Source organism: Mustelus asterias, chromosome 23 (assembly GCF_964213995.1).
Source record: "Mustelus asterias chromosome 23, sMusAst1.hap1.1, whole genome shotgun sequence".
Lineage (NCBI taxonomy): Eukaryota > Metazoa > Chordata > Chondrichthyes > Carcharhiniformes > Triakidae > Mustelus > Mustelus asterias.
The window spans coordinates 53,609,929-53,634,432 of record NC_135823.1 but is presented as its reverse complement, the minus strand read 5'-3'; the positions used below and the strand labels follow the sequence as shown (position 1 = coordinate 53,634,432).

General features: G+C 46.4%; 1 protein-coding gene across 1 annotated transcript in view; it reads left to right on the top strand.

Moving 5' to 3' along the window:
- Window positions 1-24,504, top strand: part of LOC144510785 (arf-GAP with dual PH domain-containing protein 1-like) — a 148,664-nt gene that overhangs the window by 120,438 nt on the left and 3,722 nt on the right. Inside the window, exons 5-10 of the mRNA XM_078240665.1 lie at window positions 4,162-4,274; window positions 10,097-10,243; window positions 13,249-13,332; window positions 15,520-15,582; window positions 21,271-21,342; window positions 23,520-23,748. Of these exons, the coding sequence (XP_078096791.1) occupies window positions 4,162-4,274; window positions 10,097-10,243; window positions 13,249-13,332; window positions 15,520-15,582; window positions 21,271-21,342; window positions 23,520-23,748 (708 nt within the window). The remainder of the gene's footprint in view (window positions 1-4,161; window positions 4,275-10,096; window positions 10,244-13,248; window positions 13,333-15,519; window positions 15,583-21,270; window positions 21,343-23,519; window positions 23,749-24,504) is intronic.

Genomic DNA, 24,504 nt, shown 5'->3' with positions numbered 1-24,504 from the left:
AGCTCTCCAAACCACTGGGAATTGGAGACGGACGGACTGCCCAACATGAGGGGTTGATATTTTCAGTATGAACAGATGTAGTGTTGGGTTTCGAACCCCCTTCTGCCAGCAGTGTCAGAAATACATTGGCGCCTCTGTCGTAATGCGGTTAGGGTCTGAATTACTGCAGTCTAATTTCTTTTTAAATATGTGTTGACAGCGCAAAGGATAATTGGAAAGCTTCACAAACTCAACGCACATTGTGAGTGCTTCAAGATTCACGTTGGGAGATGAGAAAAGGGCTGTATCATTATTCCCACTGCTTTATCTCCTTCTCCCCCACTCCTGCAGGGTGACTCACGCTGCAGTGCAGTTGCACACTCCCAGCTGCCCTCCACCAGCTCATCCCAGGGGTAGCCTCTAGTGTCCAGACAGTAATTGTTGACAGGCCATTTGACCAGAGGAAGTGCATCTCAGCAGCAATTTCCATTTAACCCAGTAAAAGATCCCTAGATGCTCTGCAGCAGTGTTACCAGACTCCGAGTCACATAAACTCAGAGACACACACAGCGTCCTGCCTGCCATGGGAATCGTAGCGGGCGGGGTACGGACCATGCAAAGGTCTGTTGACCTCGGCAGGATTTTCCGGTCTTGGGGCGAGCATAAAATCCCGCCCACGGCCTGGTGTTCTCAGGAGGGACGGCACGGTGGTTCGTGCTGCTGCCTCACAGCACCAGGGACCCGGGTTCGATTCCCGGCTCGGGTCACTGTCTGTGCGGACTCTGCACGCTCTCCCCGTGTCTGCATGTCTTTACTCCGGGTGCTCCTGTTTCCTCCCACAGTCCGAAAGACGTGCTGGTTAGACGCATTGGCCATGCTAAATTCTCCCTCGGTGTACCCGAACAGGTGCCGGAGTGTGGCGACTAGGGGATTTTCACTTCATTGCAGCGTTAATGTAAGCCTACTTGTGACACTAATAAATAAACTTTGAGGGCGGCACAGTGGTTAGCACTGCTGCTTCACAGCTCCAGGGACCTGGGTTCGATTCCCGGCTTGGGTCACTGTCTGTGTGGAGTTTGCACATTCTCCTCATGTCTGCGTGGGTTTCCTCCGGGTGCTCCGGTTTCCTCCCACAGTCCAAAGATGTGCGGGTTAGGTTGATTGGCCATGCTAAAATTGTCCCTTAGTGTCCGTAGGTTAGAAGGAGTAGTGGGTAAATATGTAGGGATATGGGGGTAGGGCCTGGGTGGGATTGTGGTCGGTGCAGACTCGATGGGCCAAATGGCCTCTTTCTGTGCTGTAGGGTTTCTAAGATTCTAAGGTGGAAAGCGAGGTTAGGAGGAGGAGTGGTTTAAAGAGGGAATTTCAGATAGCTGAAGACATAGTTGCCAGTTGTGAGCCGCAGGAAATGCACGAAAGACCAGAATGGGATGAGCGCAGAAACCTCGGAAGATCGTGTATCTGGACAAGATTGGAGAGTGGGAGTGAGGCCATGGATGGGTTTGTAAACCAGAACAGGAATTATAAACTTTGAGGTGTTGCAGGCTGGTCAGCGAGTACATGGACGAACAGGACCGGACATGAGTTAATCCTCGGGTGACTGAATTATTTACTGAGCTGATGACCAGATGACCTGTATCACTAGATAAAGAAAGAACTTTATTTATATAGGGGCATTTCACAACACTGGGACATCCAAAAGTGCTTAAAGCTTGAATAAACAGTTTTGAAGTGTAGTCTCTGCTGTAATCCAATTCACACCCTCCTCCCCCTGTTTAATTTATGTTGTGCTGAAAATTCTTTCATGTTAATGGTGGGCGGTTGGGGAGAGTTGCAGAACAAAGAGATCTAAGGGTACAGGTTCATAGCTCCTTGAAAGTGGAGTCACAGGTGGACAGAGTGGTGAAAAAGGCATTCGGCATGCTTGGTTTCATTGGTCGGAACATTGAACACAGGAGTAAATGTCTTGTTGAAGTTGTACAAGACATTGGTAAGGCCACACTTGGAATACTGTGGACAGTTCTGGTCACCTTATTATAGAAAGATGTTATTAAACTAGAAAGAGTTCAGAAAAGATTGACTGGGATGCTACCGTGACTAGAATGTTTGAGTTATAAGGAGAGGCTGGATAGACTGGGACTTTTTTCCCTGGAGCGTAGGGGTCTTAGGGTTGATCTTGTAGAGGTCTGTAAAATAATGAGGGGCATAGATAAAGTCAACACCTTTTCCCAAAGATAGGGGAGTCTAAAACTAGAGGACATAGGTTTAAGGTGAGAGGGGAGAGATACAAAAGGGTCCAGAAAGGCAATTTTTTCACACACAGGGTGGTAAGTATCTGGAACGAGCTGCCAGAGGTAGTAGAAAAGGCGGGTACAATTTTGTCTTTTAAGAAGCATTTAGACAGCTAAATGGGTATGAGGGATATGGGCCAAACATGGGCAATTGGGACTAGCTTAGTGGCTTAAAAAAAAAGGGTGCCATGGACAAGTTGGGCCCAAGTTCTATGAATCAGAACTTCACCGAAGAGTAATTCATAAGAGTTCAACCTCCATCAAGATCACATAGCTGGTCGTTCAACTTGCTGGTTTAAAAAACCTTGGGTCGTGCCACTTTTGATGTTATTTGTACTGAGTGGTCTATACCATGAACCCACGCACAACTGGAGCTTCCTGCTAAATTCCGACAGCACAGAATAATTCATAAAGAAGGCTGAGGAAGATTCAAGTGAGACATTTAAAAGTCTGCCTGGCCAGGTGGGGCATCAACAGTTGGAATGTTGGGACTCCTCTCCCAGATATGTAGAATCAAATGGGCTGCAGCTTTACCTTATCCCAACCTATTTCCTGCTGTTAAATCCATAAGTAGTTGTGTGGTCCAACCGTATTTGTAACTTGTTGTGATATATCTTTAAGGGACAGCAGCATGACATCACTAGAAGGGAAGTGTGTCATGTCACTCAATTTTACTTTGGCCGGTGAGCAAAGCACTTGGTACTTAGGTCCATAGAATCCTTATAGCACAGAAGGAGGTAATTTGGCCCATCGAGTCTGCACCAACCCTCACCGAAACCCCACCCCTCCACACTTTCCCGTAACCCCTGCACATGTACCCAACCTATGCACCTTCTGGACACAGAGGGGCAACTGAGCATGGCCAATCCACCTATCCTTCACATCTTTGGACTGGGAGGAACCCCATGAAGATACAGGAAGAACGTGCAAACTCCACACACAGTCACCCAAGGCTGGGAATCGAGCCCAGGTCCCTGGCGCTGTGAGGCAGCAGTGCTAACCATTGTGCCACCATGCCACCCTTTAAACACCAGCATGGCCTATTTCTGTTCTTCAAAATTCTGTGCAACTGAATTGAAGAGATTTTATTTTCTAACTTTCTTCCCACATTTAATAACTGAGCCACTGTGCTCCGCTGCTCATGTCAAGCTTGCTATTCATGGATATATATTCTCATGAGCCTAATTTAAATAAATGAACCCCCAATGCGTTTACCTTATGCGCTTATGAGTGATCGGTGTCTTTCTATCATTAGAACAGCACATGACACTGGAATAATGGTGCTTGAAGATGACTGTAGGATCCAGAGCTCATGGCTGTATTACGTTCCCTCCAATGTTGCATTCTCAAACTCAACAACACATGCATTATTAAATGTGGGTTCGAATCCCGGCTTGGATCACTGTCTATGCGGAGTCTGCACGTTCCTCCCGTGTCTGCGTGGGTTTCCTCCGGTTTCCTCCCACAGTCCGAAAGACGTGCTGGTTGGGTGCATTGGCCATGGTAAATTCTCCCTCGGTGTACCCGAACAGGCGCTGGAGGGTGGCGACTAGGGGATTTTCACAGTATCTTCATTGCAGTGTTAATGTAGGCCTACTTGTGATACTAGTAAATAAAACTTTAATGCTTTACATGAACCTACTCTTGCCTTAATTTCACCTCACCCTGTCAACATATCCTTCCATTCCTTCCTCCTTCATATTTACCTAGTTTCCCCTTAAACATCCATGATATTCATCCATGATATTGTGTCCATGATATTCGCCTCCTTGTGGTAATGGGTCTCACAAAGGAGAATAAGTGATTTCTCTGGAAGACTTTGGTTTCCAACTGTGAGGAGAGCTGTTGTCCCGGTGGCTGTGATTCAGTCTCCTGTTGTGTTTCATTCCAGGTTACAGAGAAGGTTTTCTGTGGAAACGAGGGCGTGACAATGGTCAGTTCTTAAGCAGGAAGTTCATACTATCAGAGCGAGAAGGTGTGCTGAAATATTTCAACAAACATGATGTAAGTAGGCAACCTCGTCATCTCCGCTAAATACCCCTGCCCCACTCACCTTTGCATGGCAAAATCAGAAACCTGCATCAAACTCTCAGATTTAAGTTACGGTTTGCAAGTTTTAAAAATAAATGTTTGGAAGAGTTTACTACAAACATCAGCATCTCTGGATGTAACCGATGCCTCCAATAACTATCAAAATCTATGGGAAATATTCCCATGCAATGCACCTACTTCAGACTCAATCTGATCCGAACACCCACTCATTCTCTTAAATAGACACATGAATGTCTTTTTTATTCATTCACAGAAAATGGACACCTCTACTGGAAGGTTGGCGGGAGGGGTTGCCATAGAGATCAGCATAGTCTTAATGTTAGTGGACTCGCGGCACGGTGGCACAGTGGTTAGCACTGTTGTCTCACAGTGCCAGGGACCCGGGTTCAATTCCTGGCTTGGGTCACTGTCTGAGTGGAGTTTGCACATTCTCCCTGTGTCTGGGTGGGTTTCCTCCAGATGCTCCGATTCCCTCCCACACTCCAAAGATGTGCGGGTTAGGTTGATTGGCCCTGCTAAATTTGTCCCTTAATGTTCGGGAGTTTTAAAATGGTGGGGGGGGGGTGTCACCTCAAGTGTTGGGGTCCATGTGGATTAAAGCAGTTCTTTGTAGCTGTCCTTGTGGGGCTGCAGCTATTTGAAATGGCAGCTACATGTCAACCGCATTGCAGTGGGTCTGAAGTCAGGTATAGGCTAGACTAAAGTTGCTTGATTTGCATCACTATAGGACATTAGTGAACCGAATGGGTTTTTACAACAATCCATCGATGGTCACCACTGCCGATGCTGTCTTTTTAATTTCAGATGTAATTAATTATCAGGGGTTTGAAGACGCGCATCTCTGGCTCACCAGTCATAGAATCCTAGAATCCCTACAGTGCAGAAGGAGGCCATTCAGCTCATCGAGCCTGCACAGACAACAATCCCACCCAGGCCCTATCCCCATGTAAACCCTGCAAATCTCCCTAACATTAAGGGACAAATTTAGCATAGCCAATCAACCTAACCCGCACATCTTTGGACTGTGGGAGGAAACCGGAGCATCTGGAGGAAACCCATACAGACACGGGGAGAACCTGTAAACTCCACACAGACAGTGACCCAAGCCAGGAATCAAACCCGGGTCCCTGGCACTGTGAGGCAGCAGTGCTAATCACTGTGCCACCGTGCTGCCAGTCCAGTAACATAACCACTATGTTGATCTCTATGGAAATACTGGAGGACGGGAGGGAGCAATTGGATTTAGCGCCACTGGGAAGGGGTAGAGCAGGTAATGGGCCAGGTACTGAAGGAGGAAGAGAGTGGATTAGGTTTTCCCCGGATGGTGTCAAACTTTGTGGCATTTTTTTTTTCCCCCCTGTGCCATCCTCCCCAAAATTTTGGCAGGAAACGCAACTCCCTTGCTACAAGGTTAGTGCCAATCCTGTGGAATGATTAGTTATTAAGAGACATGCAAGGATTGCCTAAACTGACTCACTTCCTTGAATCTGATCCATCCCACCCACTGATTGAAAATGACTGTGTAGAAATGTGGGCAAAAGCCACATCCTCCCTTTCACAGAACAGCTCATTGGCACATCAACTTGCACTTCTGCAGTCACTCACACACGGCCTACATAAACTCCCAACCAGCGCATCTACTTCACTCTCCCACCCCTCCCTGATTTCTGAGGGCTATCTTGAGCATTCTGGTTCCTGTATGAAAGAAAAGTCATCAGCCAATGTTTGATTCAACCCAAACTGGAAACAAGAACTCAGTATGGAATGACAAAGTAGGTCACTGCTGGCATTTCTTTTGGGCAAATCAACTGAACTAAATTGAACAAACTCGGGGACAAAGCAAGAAAGGCAGCCCCCAAAAAGATGGGAACAGCCCGAAACAAAAGGCAAAGCAGAAAGGAAACGTAAAACATTAAATCAATGGCCATGGGCCACTGTGGGCGGCACGGTGGCGCAGTGGTTAGCATTGCTGCCTCACAGCGCTAGGGACCCGGATTCGATTCCCGGCTCGGGTCACTGTCTGTGCAGAATCTGCGCGTTCTCCCCGTGTCTGTGGGCTTCCTCCGGGTGCTCCGGTTTCCTCCCTCAGTCCAAAAATTGTGCAGGTTAGGTTGATTGGCCATGATAAGTTGCCCCTTGGTGTCAGGGGGATTAGCAGGGTAAATCCGTGGGGTTACGGGGATAGGGTTTGGGTGGGATTGTGGTTGGTGCAGACTCAATGGGCCAAATGGCCTCCTTCTGCACTGTTGATTCTATGAAAATGTGGTTAAAGGGGTCGATAATACACCCCAGTCCTTGGGATGACCAATGGGCATGGAAGGCCTCGATGGTGCCCCTGGACACCTCATGCCCCCACTCCAGGGATACCCGGCCACGAATGTAGCCGCGGTAGAGAGGCAGACAGTCGGGCTGGGTGACCCCCACAGATGGGCTGGGCAACCCCCTCGGTCGTCCTCTGCCTGGACCTGTTTATAATAGGCCATAGCTGACTGGGCCCAAGAAACTGAGGAATTGACATTGTTGTCCAACCCAGGATATAAGTCTCCGAGTCCTCATGAGGGCCACTGAAGTATCAGATCAAAGGTGAATCTATTCTTCGATGTGTCTATTGCGTAGCTGAACCGTACAAATCAGGAGGGGGCGGAAGATGAAAAGGAAAGAACATACATTTTTGCTGGGCTAACATTGTTAGCTTATGCCCTTGATAAATAATACGCTTAAGAAAATATCTGCTTCCAGTGCTTGGGTGTGTTATTACTACCAGATTTCTAGCCAGAGTATTGGCTTCCCTTTGATATATTTGATGTAGAGCTAAGGAGAGGCCAGTTAGCCAGCATGCAGTTGCAGAAGCCATGATCAATGCACCTTTCTTAAACTGTTTAACCTTAGAGAATCATTACAGAGAGGGGAGCCTCAAGCTACAGACAGAAACAGTTCTTTCTCTAATGTCCATCATGGCCTGAAGCAGCTCTTTATTTGGGAATAAACTCGAAATCAACTTGCCTGTTACTCTGAGCCTTGGAAGCCATCCACATGTATGCAGATCTAGCAGCCTGAAGTTACACCCATGGCCAGTGAAAGAAAGTAGCATTCGATTAGTTAGCATTGCCAATCTCCAATCTTCACTCCCAATGGACAAAGCTGACGTTTTTGTCTGAAATGTGAAGAAGTTAAGCTATTTAAAGCATTTGACAGTTGGTGGGCATTAACCCTCAATATCAGAACATGGAATCATAGACTCCTACAGGGCAGAAGGAGGCCATTCAACCCATCGAGTCTGCACCGACCACAATCCCACCCAGCCCGATCTCCATAACCCCATGCATTTACCCTAGCTAGTCCCCCGACTCTAAGGGTCAATTCAGCATGGCCAATCCACTTAATCCGCACACCTTTGGACTGTGGGAGGAAACCGGAGCACCTGGAGGAAACCCACGCAGACACGGGGAGAACGTGCAGACTCCGCACAGACAGTGACCCAAGCTGGGAATCAAACCTGGGTCCCTAGCACAGTGAGGCAGCAGTGCTAACCACTGTGCCGCCCTGAGGAGCAGGAGTAGGCCATTCGGCCCTTTTGAGCCTGCTCCCCCCATTCAATCAGGTCATAACTGATCTGGTTGTGGTCTCAACTTCACTTTTCTGTGTGCCCCCCGTCCCCCTACCCCATAATCCTCGACCCCTTTGTCTATCAAAAATCTGTCTAACTCTGCACTGAATAAATTCAATGACCCAGTCTTCACTGCTTTCTGGGAAAAAGACTTTCACAGACCCTCTGAGAGAAAGAAATTCTCCTCCACATCTTAGAAGGGAGATCTTTTATCTTAAACTGTGTTCTCTGGGTCTAGTCTCCCCCACATCCTCCGGTTTCTCCCCTATCAAATCTCCTCAGGATCTTGTATATTTCAATAAGATCACCTCTCATTCTTCTAAACTCCAATGGGTAATAGGCCCAACCTCTCTTTATCCGATTAAACCTTTCATCCCAGGAATGAGTTGAGTGAAAATTTTCTGAATTGCTTCCAATGCAATTATATCTTTTTTTTCAATTCAGGAGACCAAAACTGTATCTGGTCTTCCAGATGTGGTCTCACCAATGGCTTGTACAGCTGCAGTAAAATATCAATATTTTTATATTCCATTGCAATAAATGCCAACAGTCCAGAGGAGAATATCTGGGGTTTGCCTCTTTACTTCCCCCTGCTCTCCCTACACACAATAGGTGGGATTTTCCCATCCCGTCCACGACGGGAATCGTAGCGGGCGGGACACAGACCATTGCAAAGGTCTGTTGACCTCGGGTGGGATTTTCCGGTTTCGGGGCAAGCAAGGCTGGAAAATCCCGACCAATGTTTCGCCTAACTTGGTGGGGGGAAGAAAATCTTTTACAGAAGAAAAGAACGACTCCCATATATATAGCACCTTTCATGACCTGTCCCAAAGCCCTTTCCAGCCAGTGGAGTACTTTTGAAGTGTCCTCATTGTTGGGAATGTCATGGTTAAATGTAACAGCCGACTGACACGCAGCAAGGTGCCACAAATTGCAGTGTGATAATGATAGTTATGATGCTGATTGAGGCATGAATATTGGCCAAGTCACGGGGGTTCAATCCCCTGCTCTGCATAACAGTGCCATGGTGGGTGGCTGTTATGGAGATACGATGGGTTGAGACTATGGAGAGATTTAAAAGCAAAGGTGAGAATTTTAAAATCAAAACTTTGCTTAACCAGGGAGAACAGGAACCACAGTTGAATGTGCTGTCAATGCAGAACAGAAGTAGTCAGGATGACGACTGTCAGTGCCAGAGAAATTGTGATTGCGAATTACTTAAAAATAGAAAGCTCAAAAGGCCCCATTCAGAGAATCTTAGAATCCCTACAGTCCGAAAGAGGCCATTCGGCCCATCGGGTCTGTGCTGACTCTCTGACAAAGCATCTTTCCCCAGGCCCACCCCCCCTGCCCTATCCCCGTAACCCCACGTATTTACCATGGCTGATCCCCCTAACTGACACATCTTTGGACACTAAGGGGCAATTTAGCATGGCCAATCCACCTAACCTGTACATCTTTGGACTGTGGGAGAAAACCAGAGCACCCGGAGGAAACCCACGCAGAGATGGGGAGAACGTGCAGACTCCGCACAGACAGTGACCCAAGCTGGGAATTGAACCCGGGTCCCTGGCGCTGTGAGGCAGCAGCGCTAACCACTGCACCACTGTGCCTCCTTCTAGGGTTTCCAATTCCAGGATGACCTCTGGAGCCTGCAGGGATTGAAGATCAGGTCTAGGGGCACTGGTGTGAACAAACTCAGGAGAAAATCATCGGGTGAATGTAAGATATTCTGGGCAGGTTTTGCGGTAACATCTGTTGCTGGGATTGTCCAGTCCCACCGAAAGCCAATGAAGATTGTCTGGCCCACTGCACCCCCCACGGCGGGTCCCAGTATGGCGCGATGAACTGTTAGTGTGGAGTCTGCATGTTCTCCCGTGTCTGCATGGGGACAATGTTTCCTCCGGGTGCTCCGGTTTCCTCCCACAATCCAAAGATGTGCGGGTTAGGTGGATTGGCCATGTTAAATTGACCCTTAGTGTCAAGGGGATTAGTAGGGTAAATATGTGGGGTTACAGGAATAGGGCCTTTGTGGGATTGTGGTCGGTGCAGACTCGATAGGCCGAATGGCCTCCTTCTGCACTATGATAGAGTTGGCAACCTTTTCGCCCCCACCGCACCCCCTCCCCTCCCCCCACTTCACCTTTTGTTCCCTCTATTTTTTCAGGCGAAAGACCCGAAAGCGGTTCTAAGGCTCGAACAAATCAACGCCACCTTTCAACCATCGAAAATCGGGAACCCTAATGGACTACAAATTACATATTTAAAAGACAACAGCACAAGGAATATATTCATTTATCACGAAGATGGAAAGGTGAGTTAAGGCCTGGTGCAAATGAAAGTAACTCATCTAACAACTAATCAGGAGTGGTGTATAATGAGGGTATTTTCTGCAGGGGAGGGTGGGGCGGGGATTTGCTTTCTTTCGTGCTGTGGTCCTGGCGTTTTTACAAATGGCTCTGGGCCTCTGCGCTCAGTCCAGCTGGCAGCAATGAAGCTATCAAGAGAGGCTGGTCAGGCCGGGGTAGTTTGTCCTTGGAGCAGAAGAGGCTGAGGGTGGGATCTGATCGAGGTGGACAAAATTATGAGGGACAAAGGTACGGTAGAGGGGCATGGATTTAAGGTGAGGGGCATTTGAGGAAAATCTTTTTCTCCCAGAGGCTGGTGGGAATCTGGACCTCGCTGCCTGAAAGAGTGGTAGAGGTGGGAACCCTTGCAACATTTAAGCAGCATTTAGATGAGCACTTGAAATGCCGTAGCATATAGTAATAGTGACCCTAACAACGATCATCGAATTATGCAAACACCCATCTGGTACACTATTGTCCTTTAGGGAAGGAAATCTGCCGTCCTTACCCGGTCTGGCCTACATGTGGCTCCAGAGCCACAGCAATGTGGTTGTCGCACAACTGCCCTCAAGGATTGGCAATAAATGCTGGCCCAGCCAATGACGCCCACATCCCATGAACGAACGGAGCACGTGTGGAAAAATGGGATCAGGGTAGGCGCTTGATGGCCGTCTCACACACACAATGGGCTGAAGGACCTCTTTCTGTGCTATAAAACTCTATGACTCAATTGACTGCCCGCTAGTCATTCGCGATCTCCTCTAGTTGCGTGCTATCTCTCAGTGCAGTGACCCACGAGCTGGTTTCTCGTCAGCTGCTCTTGCTTTGATTTGTTGCCGTTTTAACAGCTGCGTTTAACAGCAAAGACCATGAGCAGCCAGGTAGCCTACGCTGAGCTGGTGTTCGATAGGCCTGTGTTAATGGGGCAGTAACCATCTCAAAATGAGGCCGTTAACAGTAGCCATTCATTCGCAGGACATGGGCATCGTTTGTTGGCCAGCATTTGCTGCCCATTCCAAGTTGCCCTTGAAACTGGCTTGCTGGGCCATTGCAGAGAGCAGTTGAGAGTCAACCACATTGCTGTGACTCTGGTGTCACATGTAGGCCAGACCAGATTTCCTTCCCTACGGGACATTAGTGAACCAGATGGGTAGCGCGATAATACCGCTAGGCCATCGCCATTATAAATATGCCGCACTCCACTTGAATCCCAACCCAGAATACGTGCTGAAGACACGTAAGTGGGATTTGAATGCCCAGCCTGTTATTTGAAATAGTCATGATGTGGAGATGCCGGCGTTGGACTGGGGTAAACACAGTAAGAAGTTTAACAACAAGTCCTGTTGGACTTTAACCTGGTGTTGTTAAACTTCTTAATTTGAAATAGTGCCATGGGAACTTTTGCATCCATGAGAGGACAAGGGATTAACTTAATATCTCATCCAAAAAATGGCACCTCCGGCAGTGCTGCACTTCCTCCGTACTGCATTACGAGTGTCAGCTTAGACTTGTGTGCTCAAGTCCTGGAGTGGGACTTTAACCCACAACCAAAGTTGTGTTCCACAGCTTACCCTTAATGAGATATAAAATGCAGAACAGCGCACACATTGCACAAATTATAATCCATGCAGCATTTAATTATGGTTCATGTATTCCCAGAACTGTTGTGCTATTAAATAAACCATCCCAGTGCATCCTCATACATGTATCTTTTGTTTGTTCACGGAACATTGGCGTCGCTGGCTGGCCAGCATTTATTGTAAGAAGTCTCACAACACCAGGTTAAAGTCCAACAGGTTTATTTGGTAGCAAATACCATAAGCTTTCGGAGCGCTGCTCCTTCGTCAGATGGAGTGGAAATGTGCTCTCAAACAGGGCACAGACACAAAATCAAGTTACAGAATACTGATGAGAATGCGAATCCCTAAAGCCAGCCAGGTCTTAAAGGTATAGACAATGTGGGTGGAGGGAGCATTAAACACAGGCTAAAGAGATGTGTATTGTCTCCAGACAGGACAGCTAGTGAGATCAGCATTTATTGCCCATCCCTGAGGGCAGTTGAGAGTCAACCACATTGCTGTGGCTCTGGAGTCACATGTAGGCCAGACCCAGGTAAGGACAGCAGATGTCCTTCCCTAAAGGACATTAGTGAACCAGATGGGTGTTTGCATAAATCGATGGTAGTTGCTATGGTCACCATTACTGGGTGGCATGGTAGCACAGTGGTTAGCACTGCTGCTTCACAGCTCCAGGGACCTGGGTTCGATTCCCGGCTTGGGTCACTGTCTGTGTGGAGTTTGCACATTCTCCTCGTGTCTGCGTGGGTTTCCTCCGGGTGCTCCGGTTTCCTCCCACAGTCCAAAGATGTGCGGGTTAGGTTGATTGGCCAAGCTAAAAATTGCCCCTTAGTGTCCTGGGATGCGTAGGTTAGAGGGATTAGTGGGTAAATATGTAGGAATATGGGGGTAGGGCCTGGGTGGGATTGAGGTTGGTGCAGACCCGATGGGCCGAATGGCCTCTTTCTGCACTGTAGGGTTTCTAAGATTCTAAGATTACTGAGACTAGCGTTACGACATTTGACTATGGTTTCATGGTCACCATTCGACTTTCAATTCCAGATTTATATTCAAATTTCACCATCTGCCGTGGTGGGAATTGAACCCTGGTCTCCAGAGCATTACCCCTGAGCTACTGGATTACTAATCCAGTGACCATACCACTACACCACTGCCAATATGGCCAAGTGCTCAGCCTTTTAATGAAATAACCCACGGTTGTTCGGTGTTATCTCATTTGTTAAATTCAAAATGCATCTTCTGTAATTATTTTAAGGTTTAATGATGTATATAGGCTATCGGATATATAACATCGGTCAATTGTTTGGTCAGATGTACAGTGACGGTCACTTGCCTGACCAATAGTAATTGTATTTAAAGGATATATTTGCTAATTCATTCTTCCTTACAAATAGGAAATAGTTGACTGGTTCAATGCAATCCGAGCAGCTCGTTTCCATTACTTACAAGTGGCATTCCCAGGAGCCAGTGACGCTGACGTGAGTCCCATTGTATATTGAACTTCTTTACCCAGAGAGTGGTTAGAATGTGGAAAATGCTGCCACAATGAGTGGTTGAGCTGAATAGCTAAGATGTCTTTAAGGGGAATCTCGATAAACACAGGAAGGAGAAAAGAATGGAAAGACGTGTTGATGGGTTGGATGAAATAGTTTGACACTCCCGTATCATCTCTGCCATTTTTTCCGACCAAAGTAAATAACCTTACATTTTCCCACAACATACTCATCTGCCAAATCTTTGCCCACTCGTTTAACCTTTCTATATCCCTTTGCAGATTCTTTGGGCGGAATTTTCCCACCCTGCCCACCACGGGAATCGTAGCGGGCGAGACACGGACCATGAAAAGGTCCGTTGACCTTGGGCAGGATTTTCCGGTTTTGCGGCGAGCGCGACCAGAAAGTCCCACCCTTTCTGTCCCCCTCGCAAGTTGCTTTTCCACCCATCTTTCCATTATCAACACAGTTGGCCTCTCAACCAATTCATTAACATAGATTGTAAATAGTTGAGGCTCCAGCTACTTACTTCGATTTGATTTGATTTTTTATATACAGTGAAAAGCTTCCAACTGAAGATGACCCATTTATCCCACACTCTATTTCCTGTTAGTTTTCCTGTCCACACCAATATATCACTTATGGCATCATGCGTTCTTGGACATTAACCTTTAATGAGGCCTCTTACTGAATGCCTTTTGGAAATCTAAATACACTCCATCTACTGGTTCCTCTTTATCCACCCTGCTTGTTATAATCCTTAAGAATCCTTAAAAATTTGTCAAAAATTATTTCCCTTTCACAAGACGTAGACCATTTGGGTCAATTGATCCGCTTCTGTGCCATAAATTGAATGTTAATTTCAATTATTTATTTATTTTTGATCCAACTCTGATATTGTTCAGCTCCTTTGTCCTGCTTCACAGTTCTTTGTAAAATAAAGGAATGTCACCAATTTAAATAGAGGATCCAAAAAGGAATAAACTGGAAGTGCCAATGCAGTGATCTCATACAGTGAAGCGTCTCACAATCTCCAGGTGTTCCCACTGTACCAGAGGGGACAGGGACTTTCAGCATGACCCGATGTGTGACAGCCCTATCTGAAAATTATCAATGATAGAGATACCACAGATCTACCACAGCTTTTACGAAGGGTCATCTGGACTCGAAACGTCAGCTCTTTTCTCTCCTTACAGATGCTGCCAGACGTGCTGAGATTTTCCAGCATTTTCTCTTTTGGTTTCAGATTCCAGCATCCGCAGTAATTTGCTTTTATCCACAGATCTATCAATTGTGACAAAAAACAGAAAATGCCGGAACATCTCAGCAGATCTAACAGCCTCTGTGGGGAGAGAATAGAGCCAACGTTTCGAGCCTCGATGACCCTTCGTCAGCGCTGAGAGCAAAGAGAATCAGCAGAGATTTATACTATGAGGGTGGGTGGGTGGGGGGGGGGGGCGGATGTGGGGAGTGGGTGGAATGGGACAAAGGGAATGTAAAAGAGGATACAGAAGGCTGCAAAGGTTTTAAAAGTCTCCATTAAGTGATCAGAATGCGTGAATGGCAGAACACAAGTACAGATTGTTAAAGGACTGCCTGAGGAATGTGGCAGTTGCCCTGAAGAGAGGTGGGGGGAAAGAAGAAAGCAGGAGAGTTGGAATGGGGAAGTGGAATAATGGAGGTGAGAAAGAAGGATGATAAAAGGGATGAATGAGATGAAATGAAATAAAATAAAATAAATGGAAATGGGGTGAAGATGGAAGACAGAGTTCATGCTCTGAAGTTGTTGAACTCAACGTTCAGTCCAGAAGACTGTAAAGTGCCCAATCGGAAGATGAGATGCTGTTGCTCCAGACTGCAGTCTACTCTACATCGGAGAGACCAAACGCAGACTGGGTGGTCGCTTTGCTGAACACCTTCAGTCCGTCCGCAAGCAGGACCCAGACCTTCCTGTCGCTTGCCATTTCAACACACCACCCTGGTCTCCTGTCCACATGTCCGTCCTTGGCCTTCTGCAATGTTCTAGCGAACCCCAGCACAAACTGTGCTAGCCACTGTGATCTAGCTGAGTCACCCAGTTTTAGCTCCAGGGCTTGGTTTGAACTCTAGATGTAATACTGCCCATGTGTCATGGCAGAATATTAACAACAACATTTTCCTTTTATGTCTCAGTTGGTACCAAAACTGACAAGAAATTATGGGAAAGAGGGATACATGGAGAAGACAGGTCCAAAGGTCGGTAAGACTTTGGCACTTAAAATCATTGGAACAAAATGATGTACATTTGAGTCATGAGAAAGATCGACTGTTTATAAACAAGCCAGATAATACTTGCTCTACAAATGCTTCTGTTACCATGTCTCCATGAAGTGAAATATTAAGTCTGATGTGTAGGTCACACATTGCCAATCCTTCCAGAATATTACATCTCCCGCATGCATCATCCTGCCTCGCCTAAGGTTCTCCTCTATTGGTTTCCCACAATGGCTGTTCCAAGAGTTGACCGCTCTCTATATAAGGGAATTCTCCCATCTGTTTAACACATTCCTTTCACCAGTTTTAAACCTTTCGCAGTTTTGTTCCAATATCTACAGATGCCTTGGGAGCTCTGTCTAAAATTAGCTTCTGCTAGGCCAGTCTGTGTTTGAATCCTCAGTTAGAATTTAAGAAAAGTTTAATGCCCCACTCGGTCAAATGGTATTTATTGTGACAAAGGTCCCCTCTTGCCCTGGAGTTTTCAGGATTTTAATTAAAGATTAAATTTCCTGGACATTGCAACAAGTTACCCGGGAAGGAGAAAGGGCGATTGAACAGGGATAGACGGGAGGTAGGATTTGCAGTGGCTGAGGGCATGGTTGGAGGAGTTGGTCCACCTTCAGGGTCACACCCAGCTACTGTTGGCAATCCTATCTCTCAACTGTCTTATTTTCTACTATAATATCCTCGTGCCTCCATTGAGGTTTAACGGAAGCCTTGGATCTTCAAAGCAACTTCTTGTTCTTCTGTGCATTGTTTTAATGCCAAGAACTCAGTTGCTGGTATTTTACGACCGTGGCTTACATAAGAACATAAGAAGTAGGAGCAGGAGTAGGCCATCTAGCCCCTCAAGCCTGCTCCGCCATTCAATAAGATCATGGCTGATCTGATAGTGGGTTCAGTTCCACTTACCCGCCTGCTCCCCATAACCCTTAATGGTTAAAAATCTATCTGTGACTTAAACACATTAACGAGGTAGCCTCTACTGCTTCATTGGGCAGAGAATTCCAAAGATTCATTACCCTCTGGGAGAAGAAGTTCCTCCTCAACTCTGTTCTAAATTGACTCCCCCGTATTTTGAGGCTATGCCTCCTAGTTCTTGTTTCCATTGTAAGTGGAAATAACCTGTCTAGCCCCTTCATTATCTTATATGTCTCTATAAGATCTTCCCTCAACCTTCTAAACTCCAATGAGTACAGGCCCAGTCTACACAATCTCTCCTCATAAGCTAACCCCCTCATCTCTGGAATCAACCTGGTGAACCTTCTCTGTACCCCCTCCAAAGCTAATATATCCTTTCTTAAATAAGGGGACCAAAATTGTACACAGTACTCTAGGTGCGGCCTCACCAGTACCCTGTACAGTTGCAGCATGACCTCCCTGCTTTTATACTCCATCCCCTTCGCGATAAAGGCCAACATTCCATTTGCCTTCTTGATCACCTGCTGCACCTGCAAACTGAGTTTTTGTGATTCATGCACAAGGACCCCCAGGTCCCTCTGCACAGTAGCATGTTGTAATTTTTCACCGTTTAAATAATAGTCCATTTTACTATTATTCCTTCCAAAGTGGATAACCTCACACTTACCAACGTTATACTCCATCTGCCCACTCCTTGCCCACTCACTTAGCCTATCCAAATCTCTCTGCAGACTCTGTGTCCTCCACGCAATTTGCTTTCCCACTCATCTTTGTGTCATCCGCCAACTTTGTTACCCTACACTCGGTCCCCTCCTCCAGATCGTCTATGTATATGGTAAATAGTTGAGGCCCCAGCACCGATCTCTGCGGCACGCCACTAGTCACTGATTGCCAACCGGAAAAGCACCCATTTATTCCGACTCTCTGCTTTCTGTTAGATAGTAAGAAGTTTAACAACACCAGGTTAAAGTCCAACAGGTTTATTTGGTAGCAAAAGCCACACTTAGATAGCCAATCCTCAATCCACGCTAACACTTTACCCCCAACTCCGTGTACCTTTATCTTATGCAGCAACCTTTTTGTGAGGCACCTTATCGAATGCTTTCTGGAAATCTAAATACACCACATCCTCCGGTTCCCCTCTGTCAACCGCACTCGTTATATCCTCAAAAAATTCCAGTAAATTAGTCAAACATGACTTTCCCTTCATGAATCCATGCTGCGTCTGCTTGATTGAACCATTCTTTTCCAGGTGTCCTGCTATTTCTTCCTTAATGATAGATCCTGCCCCAAGCCAACAGAGAATGCTGTTCTGTGAGCCTTGCCCGCCTCAATTCTGGGGCGGGTGAGGTGGTAAAATTCCAACCAGTATCTTGGGCGTAGTCTGACCAGGGCCCTGTGTAGTTTCATTGTGACGTCGTCTCAGTGAAGCACTCTAAAAGAGGCTATATAAATGCAAGTTGTTGTTGCTGTCCCAGTGATGGAGCAAATGCCAACTCAATTCAGAGACTTTATACGGCTCTGGTGAGATCACGTTTAGAATCTTGTGAGCAATATTGGGCACATTGGACCTATGATGTAAAGGAAAGATGTGCTGGCCTTAGAGAGGATCAGAGGAGATTCACAAGAATGATCCCGGGAATGAAAAGCTTGACTTATGAGGAGTGTTTGAGGACTCTGGGTCTGTACTTGATGGAGTTTAGAAGGATGAGGGGGGGGGATCTCATTGAAACTTACAGAATACTGAAAGACCTGGAAAGAGTGGACGTGGAGAAGATGTTTCCATTGGAAGGAGAGACTGGGATTCGAGGGCACAGCCTCAGAGTAGAGGGATGACCCTTTAGAACCGAGAATTTAGAAGGAGGAATTTCTTCAGCCAGAGGGTGGTGAATCTGTGGAATTCATTGCCACAGAAGGCTGTGGAGGCCGGGCCGTTGAGTGTATTTAAGACAGAGATAGATAGGTTCTTGGTTGGTAAGGGGATCAAAGGTTACGGAGAAAAGGCGGAAGAATAGGGTTGAGAAACTGATCAGCCATGGCGGAGCAGACCCGATGGGCCGAATTGCCTAATTCTGCTCCTATATCTTATGGTCTTATGCCAAGAATCCTTTTGGCTTAACAAAAACAACAACTTGTGGTTATAGATTACCTTTAATGTAGTGAAACGTTCCCAAGGTGCTTCCTGAATTTAACCTGAATTTAACAGACATTTTGTCAAGCCTTGCGTTTTCAACACCACCCATAGTTTATTGGACCTATGATGTAAACTATGTTGTTCTTCGACAAAGTCATTAGTTCACAAGAAAGGGAAGTATTTTTGCAGTGCTTAAGAATAAAAGTTTCACATCTTTAAGAGGTTTTTCGGAATTATGTAGGAACTCCTACAGACAACCACCGATTGCTTTCATTCAAAGAGGAAGCTGGAGTCAACAGGCTCCATAAATGAATTGACAAATTTAGCCAGCTACCAGTGAGCGGCAAGGAAACTGACACTTCCAGCCTCTTGGCTCCCCCTGCTGGCTGCTGTCATTGACTGCCCAAAATCAGTCGCGATTAGTCATAAGAACATAGGAATTAGGAGCGGCTGTCGGCGATTCAGCCCTTCCAGCCCGCTCTGTTATTTAACATGATAATGGCTGATCTTAACCTGGTCTCCTCTCCACTTTCCTGCCATTTCCCCCATAGTCTTTTATCCCGTTTTCCATCAGAAACATAGCTATCTCTTTCTTGAATCTGTTGATTGATTCTGCCCTCTGGGGCAGCGAGTTCCGCCACACTCTGAGAGAAGTAGTTCCTCCTCATCTGACTTTTTAACCCACCTCCTCTCGTTCTAAGGCCGGAATTTTACCGGCCCGCCCACCACGGGAGTCGGAGTGGGCGAGGGGCGGAGGGTGGTAAAGTCCATTGACCTCGGGCGGGGATTTTATGGTTTCGGGATGAGTGTGGCTGTAGATTCCCACCCTGTATCTGTGACCGCTTGTCCTAGACTGTCCCACAAGGACAAATGTTTCCTGTGAGGAGATGGCTCAATGGGTAGCAACAGCAATGTATTCAGGTTGCTCACACGCACATTAAAACATTGTAGAATGTTGAATATATTCTAACAAAAAAGTCTCTTTTAAAATCTCTTGCTCAGCAGTCTAGAAATCATAGAAATCATAGAAACCCTACAGTGCAGAAGGAGGCCATTCGGCCCATCGAGTCTGCACCGACCACAATCCCACCCAGGCCCTACCCCCACATATTTTACCTGCTAATCCCTCTGATCTACACATCCCAGGACTCTAAGGGGCAATTTTTTAACCTGGCCAATCAACCTAACCCGCACATCTTTGGACTGTGGGAGGAAACCGGAGCACCCGGAGGAAACCCACGCAGACACGAGGAGAATGTGCAAACTCCACACAGACAGTGACCCGAGCCGGGAATCGAACCCGGGACCCTGGAGCTGTGAAGCAGCAGTGCTAGCCACTGTGCTACCGTGCAGTCTAATTTGAGGGACGTTGTTTAGTTCAGTTTGTTTGGGTCATACGTACGATTAATGCAGTGATTCGCAAGACATGCATAAAACATAAGAATTCTGACCGCTTGCTGTGTCTCCTCAAGCTCTACTAATTACCTAGGACCATCCCAAGTCTCAAAGGGAAGTTAGTAACTGCTACCAAAAGGTTGAGAGTGATTAGAATTAGATGAATGTCCACAAGATAGTTTAAATATGGTCTGCAGCAGCATGCAAATAAAACAAGTTTCAGGTTGGAGAGGTCAGGAGGATTTTTAACCTAGGCACCAATGCACATCCTATCCACCATCTTAAATAGTCATTCTTCTACTCCTGGTGCACAGTGGCTACAGCATAACCATCCGCAAGCTGTATCGCAGCAACTTGCCAGGACTACTTGAGCAGCGCCTATACCACGTACAAGGACAAAATGAGCAGATACATGGTAACACCATCAATGCAAGCTCCCCTCCAAGTCCTACCCCATTTTGTCTTGGATATGTATTGGCTGTTACTTCACCGTTGCTGGGTCAAAAATCAAGGAACTCCTTAGCTAACAGCACTGTTAGGTGCACCTACACCACATGGACTGCAGCACTTCAAGAGGGCAGCTCGCTACCACCTTCCTAAGGGCAAATTGGGATGGGCAACAAATGCTGGCCTTGCCAGTCAGGCCCACATCTCAAGAATGGAATTTGAAGACATATCCATGAAGAATCTAATCAGATATATGGAGACTTGTCGTGGCTGCATAAGCAAGACTGCAAACGATGATCAGTGTGGATAGACTGCTTTACATTATTGTAAAATAGATTGTACCCTTTGGGTGAGATTCTCTGGCTTCCCAGCCACATGTTTCCCGCCAGTGGAAGGTGGCGCGTTGTTTGCTGGCGGCGGGACTCTCCGGTCCCGCTGCTGTCAATGGGAATTCCCACTGACATCACCCCATGCCAGCGGGAAACCCACGGGCGGGGGTGCGCTGCCGGCGGGACCGAAGAATCCTGCCGGCGTGAACGGCCAGAGAATTCCAGCCTTTATTTTTCGACAGTGATATGTTCTGCTTGAAAGCTTTTCGGTCATTCCCTTTTGTTTCAACTTCCCCCCTTCCTCGTCACACCCCCCCCCCCCCCCAATGAAAATGTGGAAACAAAATAACTGGTCACGACAGCAAAATGACTTTGTATGTTTATTTTACAGAATAATTTTTACCCCATCTCTTACATCTTAATCTTGTTCTGTTTCCTCAGCAAACCGAAGGCTTTAAGAAGCGGTGGTTCACGTTAGATGACAGGAGGCTGATGTATTTTAAAGATCCACTGGTAGGTACAGGATGCGTATCCTCATTTCTTACTTTCCGGAAGCTCACCTATTCCTTTTTCTCAATGTTCATGGTGTAATCTCACACAGGCCGACCTTGGCACAAGGTCCCTCCTCGAGGCCAGTACTGGCACCAGCTCTTTTCCGCCGCTTTTTATTTTTTTTAAAAAGGGAGCGATAACTTTATGCATTTCGAGTACAAGGCAACTTAAAAGGAGGACAAGTGGAATTAAAAATGGACAGCCGAATTCGAAGCAAGCCAGATGTACTAAACTTCCTCTGGTCCTAGCAGGGGCAGCATTTGAGGACCGGTACCCTCCAGCGGATCCTTAAACAGCAAAAATACAGGGGAGAAAATGCATCAATGCAAAATGAACTCTTGGCACCTCACATTCTTTTGTATCAGAGTGAACGAACATAGGGGCGAATTTTCTCATTCTGCCCACCACGGGAATCGTAACAGGCAAGGGGCAGATCATGGAAAGGTCCAGTCACCTTGGGCAGGGTTTTCCGGTTTCGGGGCGAGTCCGGCTGGAAAATCCCGCCCAAAGATTAGAACTGGCCACTGATCCATCATGAGGTCCCTTTCATTCCTTCCCGTTTTCCATTTATACCCCCCTCACTAGAATAATCAGCAGAGGAGTCATTTCACCGCCAGATGTTGATGGCAATGAGCAGCAGTTTGGTCAATGCATATTCTTAAATTAAATTCTACAAAGCAAGCATCAGGGAGAATGGCCCCATAATTTTCTACCAGCATGAGGTTATCAACAAGGCCATCAGTCTCTGAGTGAGATGGATTCTGTGTTGTTGTATTTTGATTGTGGCTATTTGCAGATAACAAAATGGTTTTGTGTGTGCCAAGGCAATATTCACCAAAATCTGAGCTGCTATTGGATTGTTTAACATTGCTTGTAAGCGGAGGCAGTGGCCTAATGGTATTGTCACTGGGTTAGTAAACCAGAGTACCACCGTAATGCTCTGGGGATCCCACCACAGCAGATGGTGAAATTTGAACTCAATTTTTAAAAATCTGTCTAATGATGACCATGAAACCATTGTCGATTGTCGTAAAAACCCACCTGCTTCACTTGAATCCTTTATGGAAGCAAATCTGCCGTCCATACCTGGTTTGGCCTATATGTGACTCCAGACCCACAGCAATGTGGTTGACTCTCAACTGCCCTCCAAATGCCTCCTCATATATGTACCTTTGGTTCGTTCATGGAACGTGGGAATTGCTGGCTGGGCCAGTATTTATGGCCCATCCCGGAGAGCAGTTGAGACTCCATCACATTGCTGTGGGTTTGGAGTCACATGTAGGCCAACTAATATGTGCACAAGATCTGACAAATGTGACAATCACCAGATAATCCGTTTTAATGAGGGATAAATATTGGTCATGGCACTAGGGACAACTCCGCTGTTGTTTGAAATAATGCCATGGGCTGTTTTACATCCACCTGATACAGCAGGTCTGTGGTTTAATATTTATAGGGGAGGCGATGGTCTAGTGGTATTATTGCTAGACCATTTAATCCAGAAACTCAGCTAATATTATGGGGACCCGGGTTCGAATCCTACCACGACAGATGGTGGAATTTGATTTCAATAAAAAATATCTGGAATTAAGAATCTACTGATGACCATGAAACAATTGTCAGAAAAACCCATCTGGTTCACTAATGTCCTTTAGGGAAGGAAATCTGCCGTCCTTACCTGGTTTGGCCTACATGTGACTCCAGAGCCACAGCAATGTGGTTGATTCTCAACTGCTCTCCAAGGGCAACTAGGGATGAGCAATAAGTGCTGGCCCAGCCAGCGATGCCCATGTCCTATGAATGAATTTTTAAAAAATTTGAAAGGCAGCATACCCAACAGTGTAGCACTCCTTCAGTACTGCCTTGCGATAGTCTACTTAGATTTTTGTGCTTAAGGTGCTGGGGTGGGACTTGTACCGGAACCTTTTGACTCAAAGGCTATCCACTGCATCATGGCTGAATTTGAGAACTTGGGTAAGGCCCAGAATGGTAGCTGTGGGATTGTACTCCAGCAACGAATGGCCTGATCATTCAAGGTATAAATCACATTCAGTAGTCTTTCTTTCGTTTTACACAATGAAGCAGAACAACGCTGAAGAGAGAAGGAACAAAATACTGTCCACATTCTCTCATTGCAGGATGCCTTTGCTCGCGGCGAAGTGTTCATTGGGAGTAAGGAAAATAGCTATAGTGTTTTAGCCGGTCTTCCTCCAGCAACCCAAGGAAATCATTGGCAATATGGAATTACCATAGTGACTCCTGACAGGAAGTTCCTGTTTGCATGCGAAACCGAGAATGAGCGGCGCATTTGGATGGAAGCCTTTCAGAAGGTCATTGACAGGGCAATGTTGCCCCAGGAGTACGCAGGTAAGAAGCAACGTCTTTTCTCTTCTGTGTACAAAGCGAGGAGCAAAGTCTGCCGTATAATCGACAACAAACTGCACTCACACACAAACTTCTCATGGCCCTTCACAGGAGCAATCAATCAAACAAAAATTAACACAGAACCACATATGGAGATATAGGGCAAGCAACCTAAAGCTTGGTCAAAGAGGTAGGTTTTGAGTTTTTTTTTAAAGAGAGAGCTGGAGAGGTGTTAGTCCAAAAGACGTGCTGGTTAGGTGCATTGGCCATGCTAAATTCTCCCTCAACGTACCCAGTGTGTGGCAACTAGGGGATTTTCACAGTAACTTCATTGCAGTGTTAATGTAAGCCCACTTGTGACTCTAATAAATAAGCTTTAAGGAATAAAATCCTGAGCTTAGGACCCAGGTGACACAACTGTGAATGGTGGAACAATTAAGATTAACGATGTGCAAAAGGTCAGAATTAGAGTAGTGCAGAGATCTCCGAGGATTGTAGGATGGGCAAAGGTTACAGAGATGGGGAGAGGCAGAGCATGAAGGGATTTAGGAACAAGGGTACGAATTTTCAAAATTTGAGACATTGCCAGACCAGGAGTCAATGTAGGTTAGCAAGGGCAAAGGCAATGGGTGAAATATTCTTTAAATCCTGAATGCACTGAAGGGTTGTGACAAATATGGGACTTGTTTTTAGATTCATTTGGTTTCATGTGTTGAGATCAATCTGTCTGTTCTCCTATCCTGTAAATTCCTGCAGCAA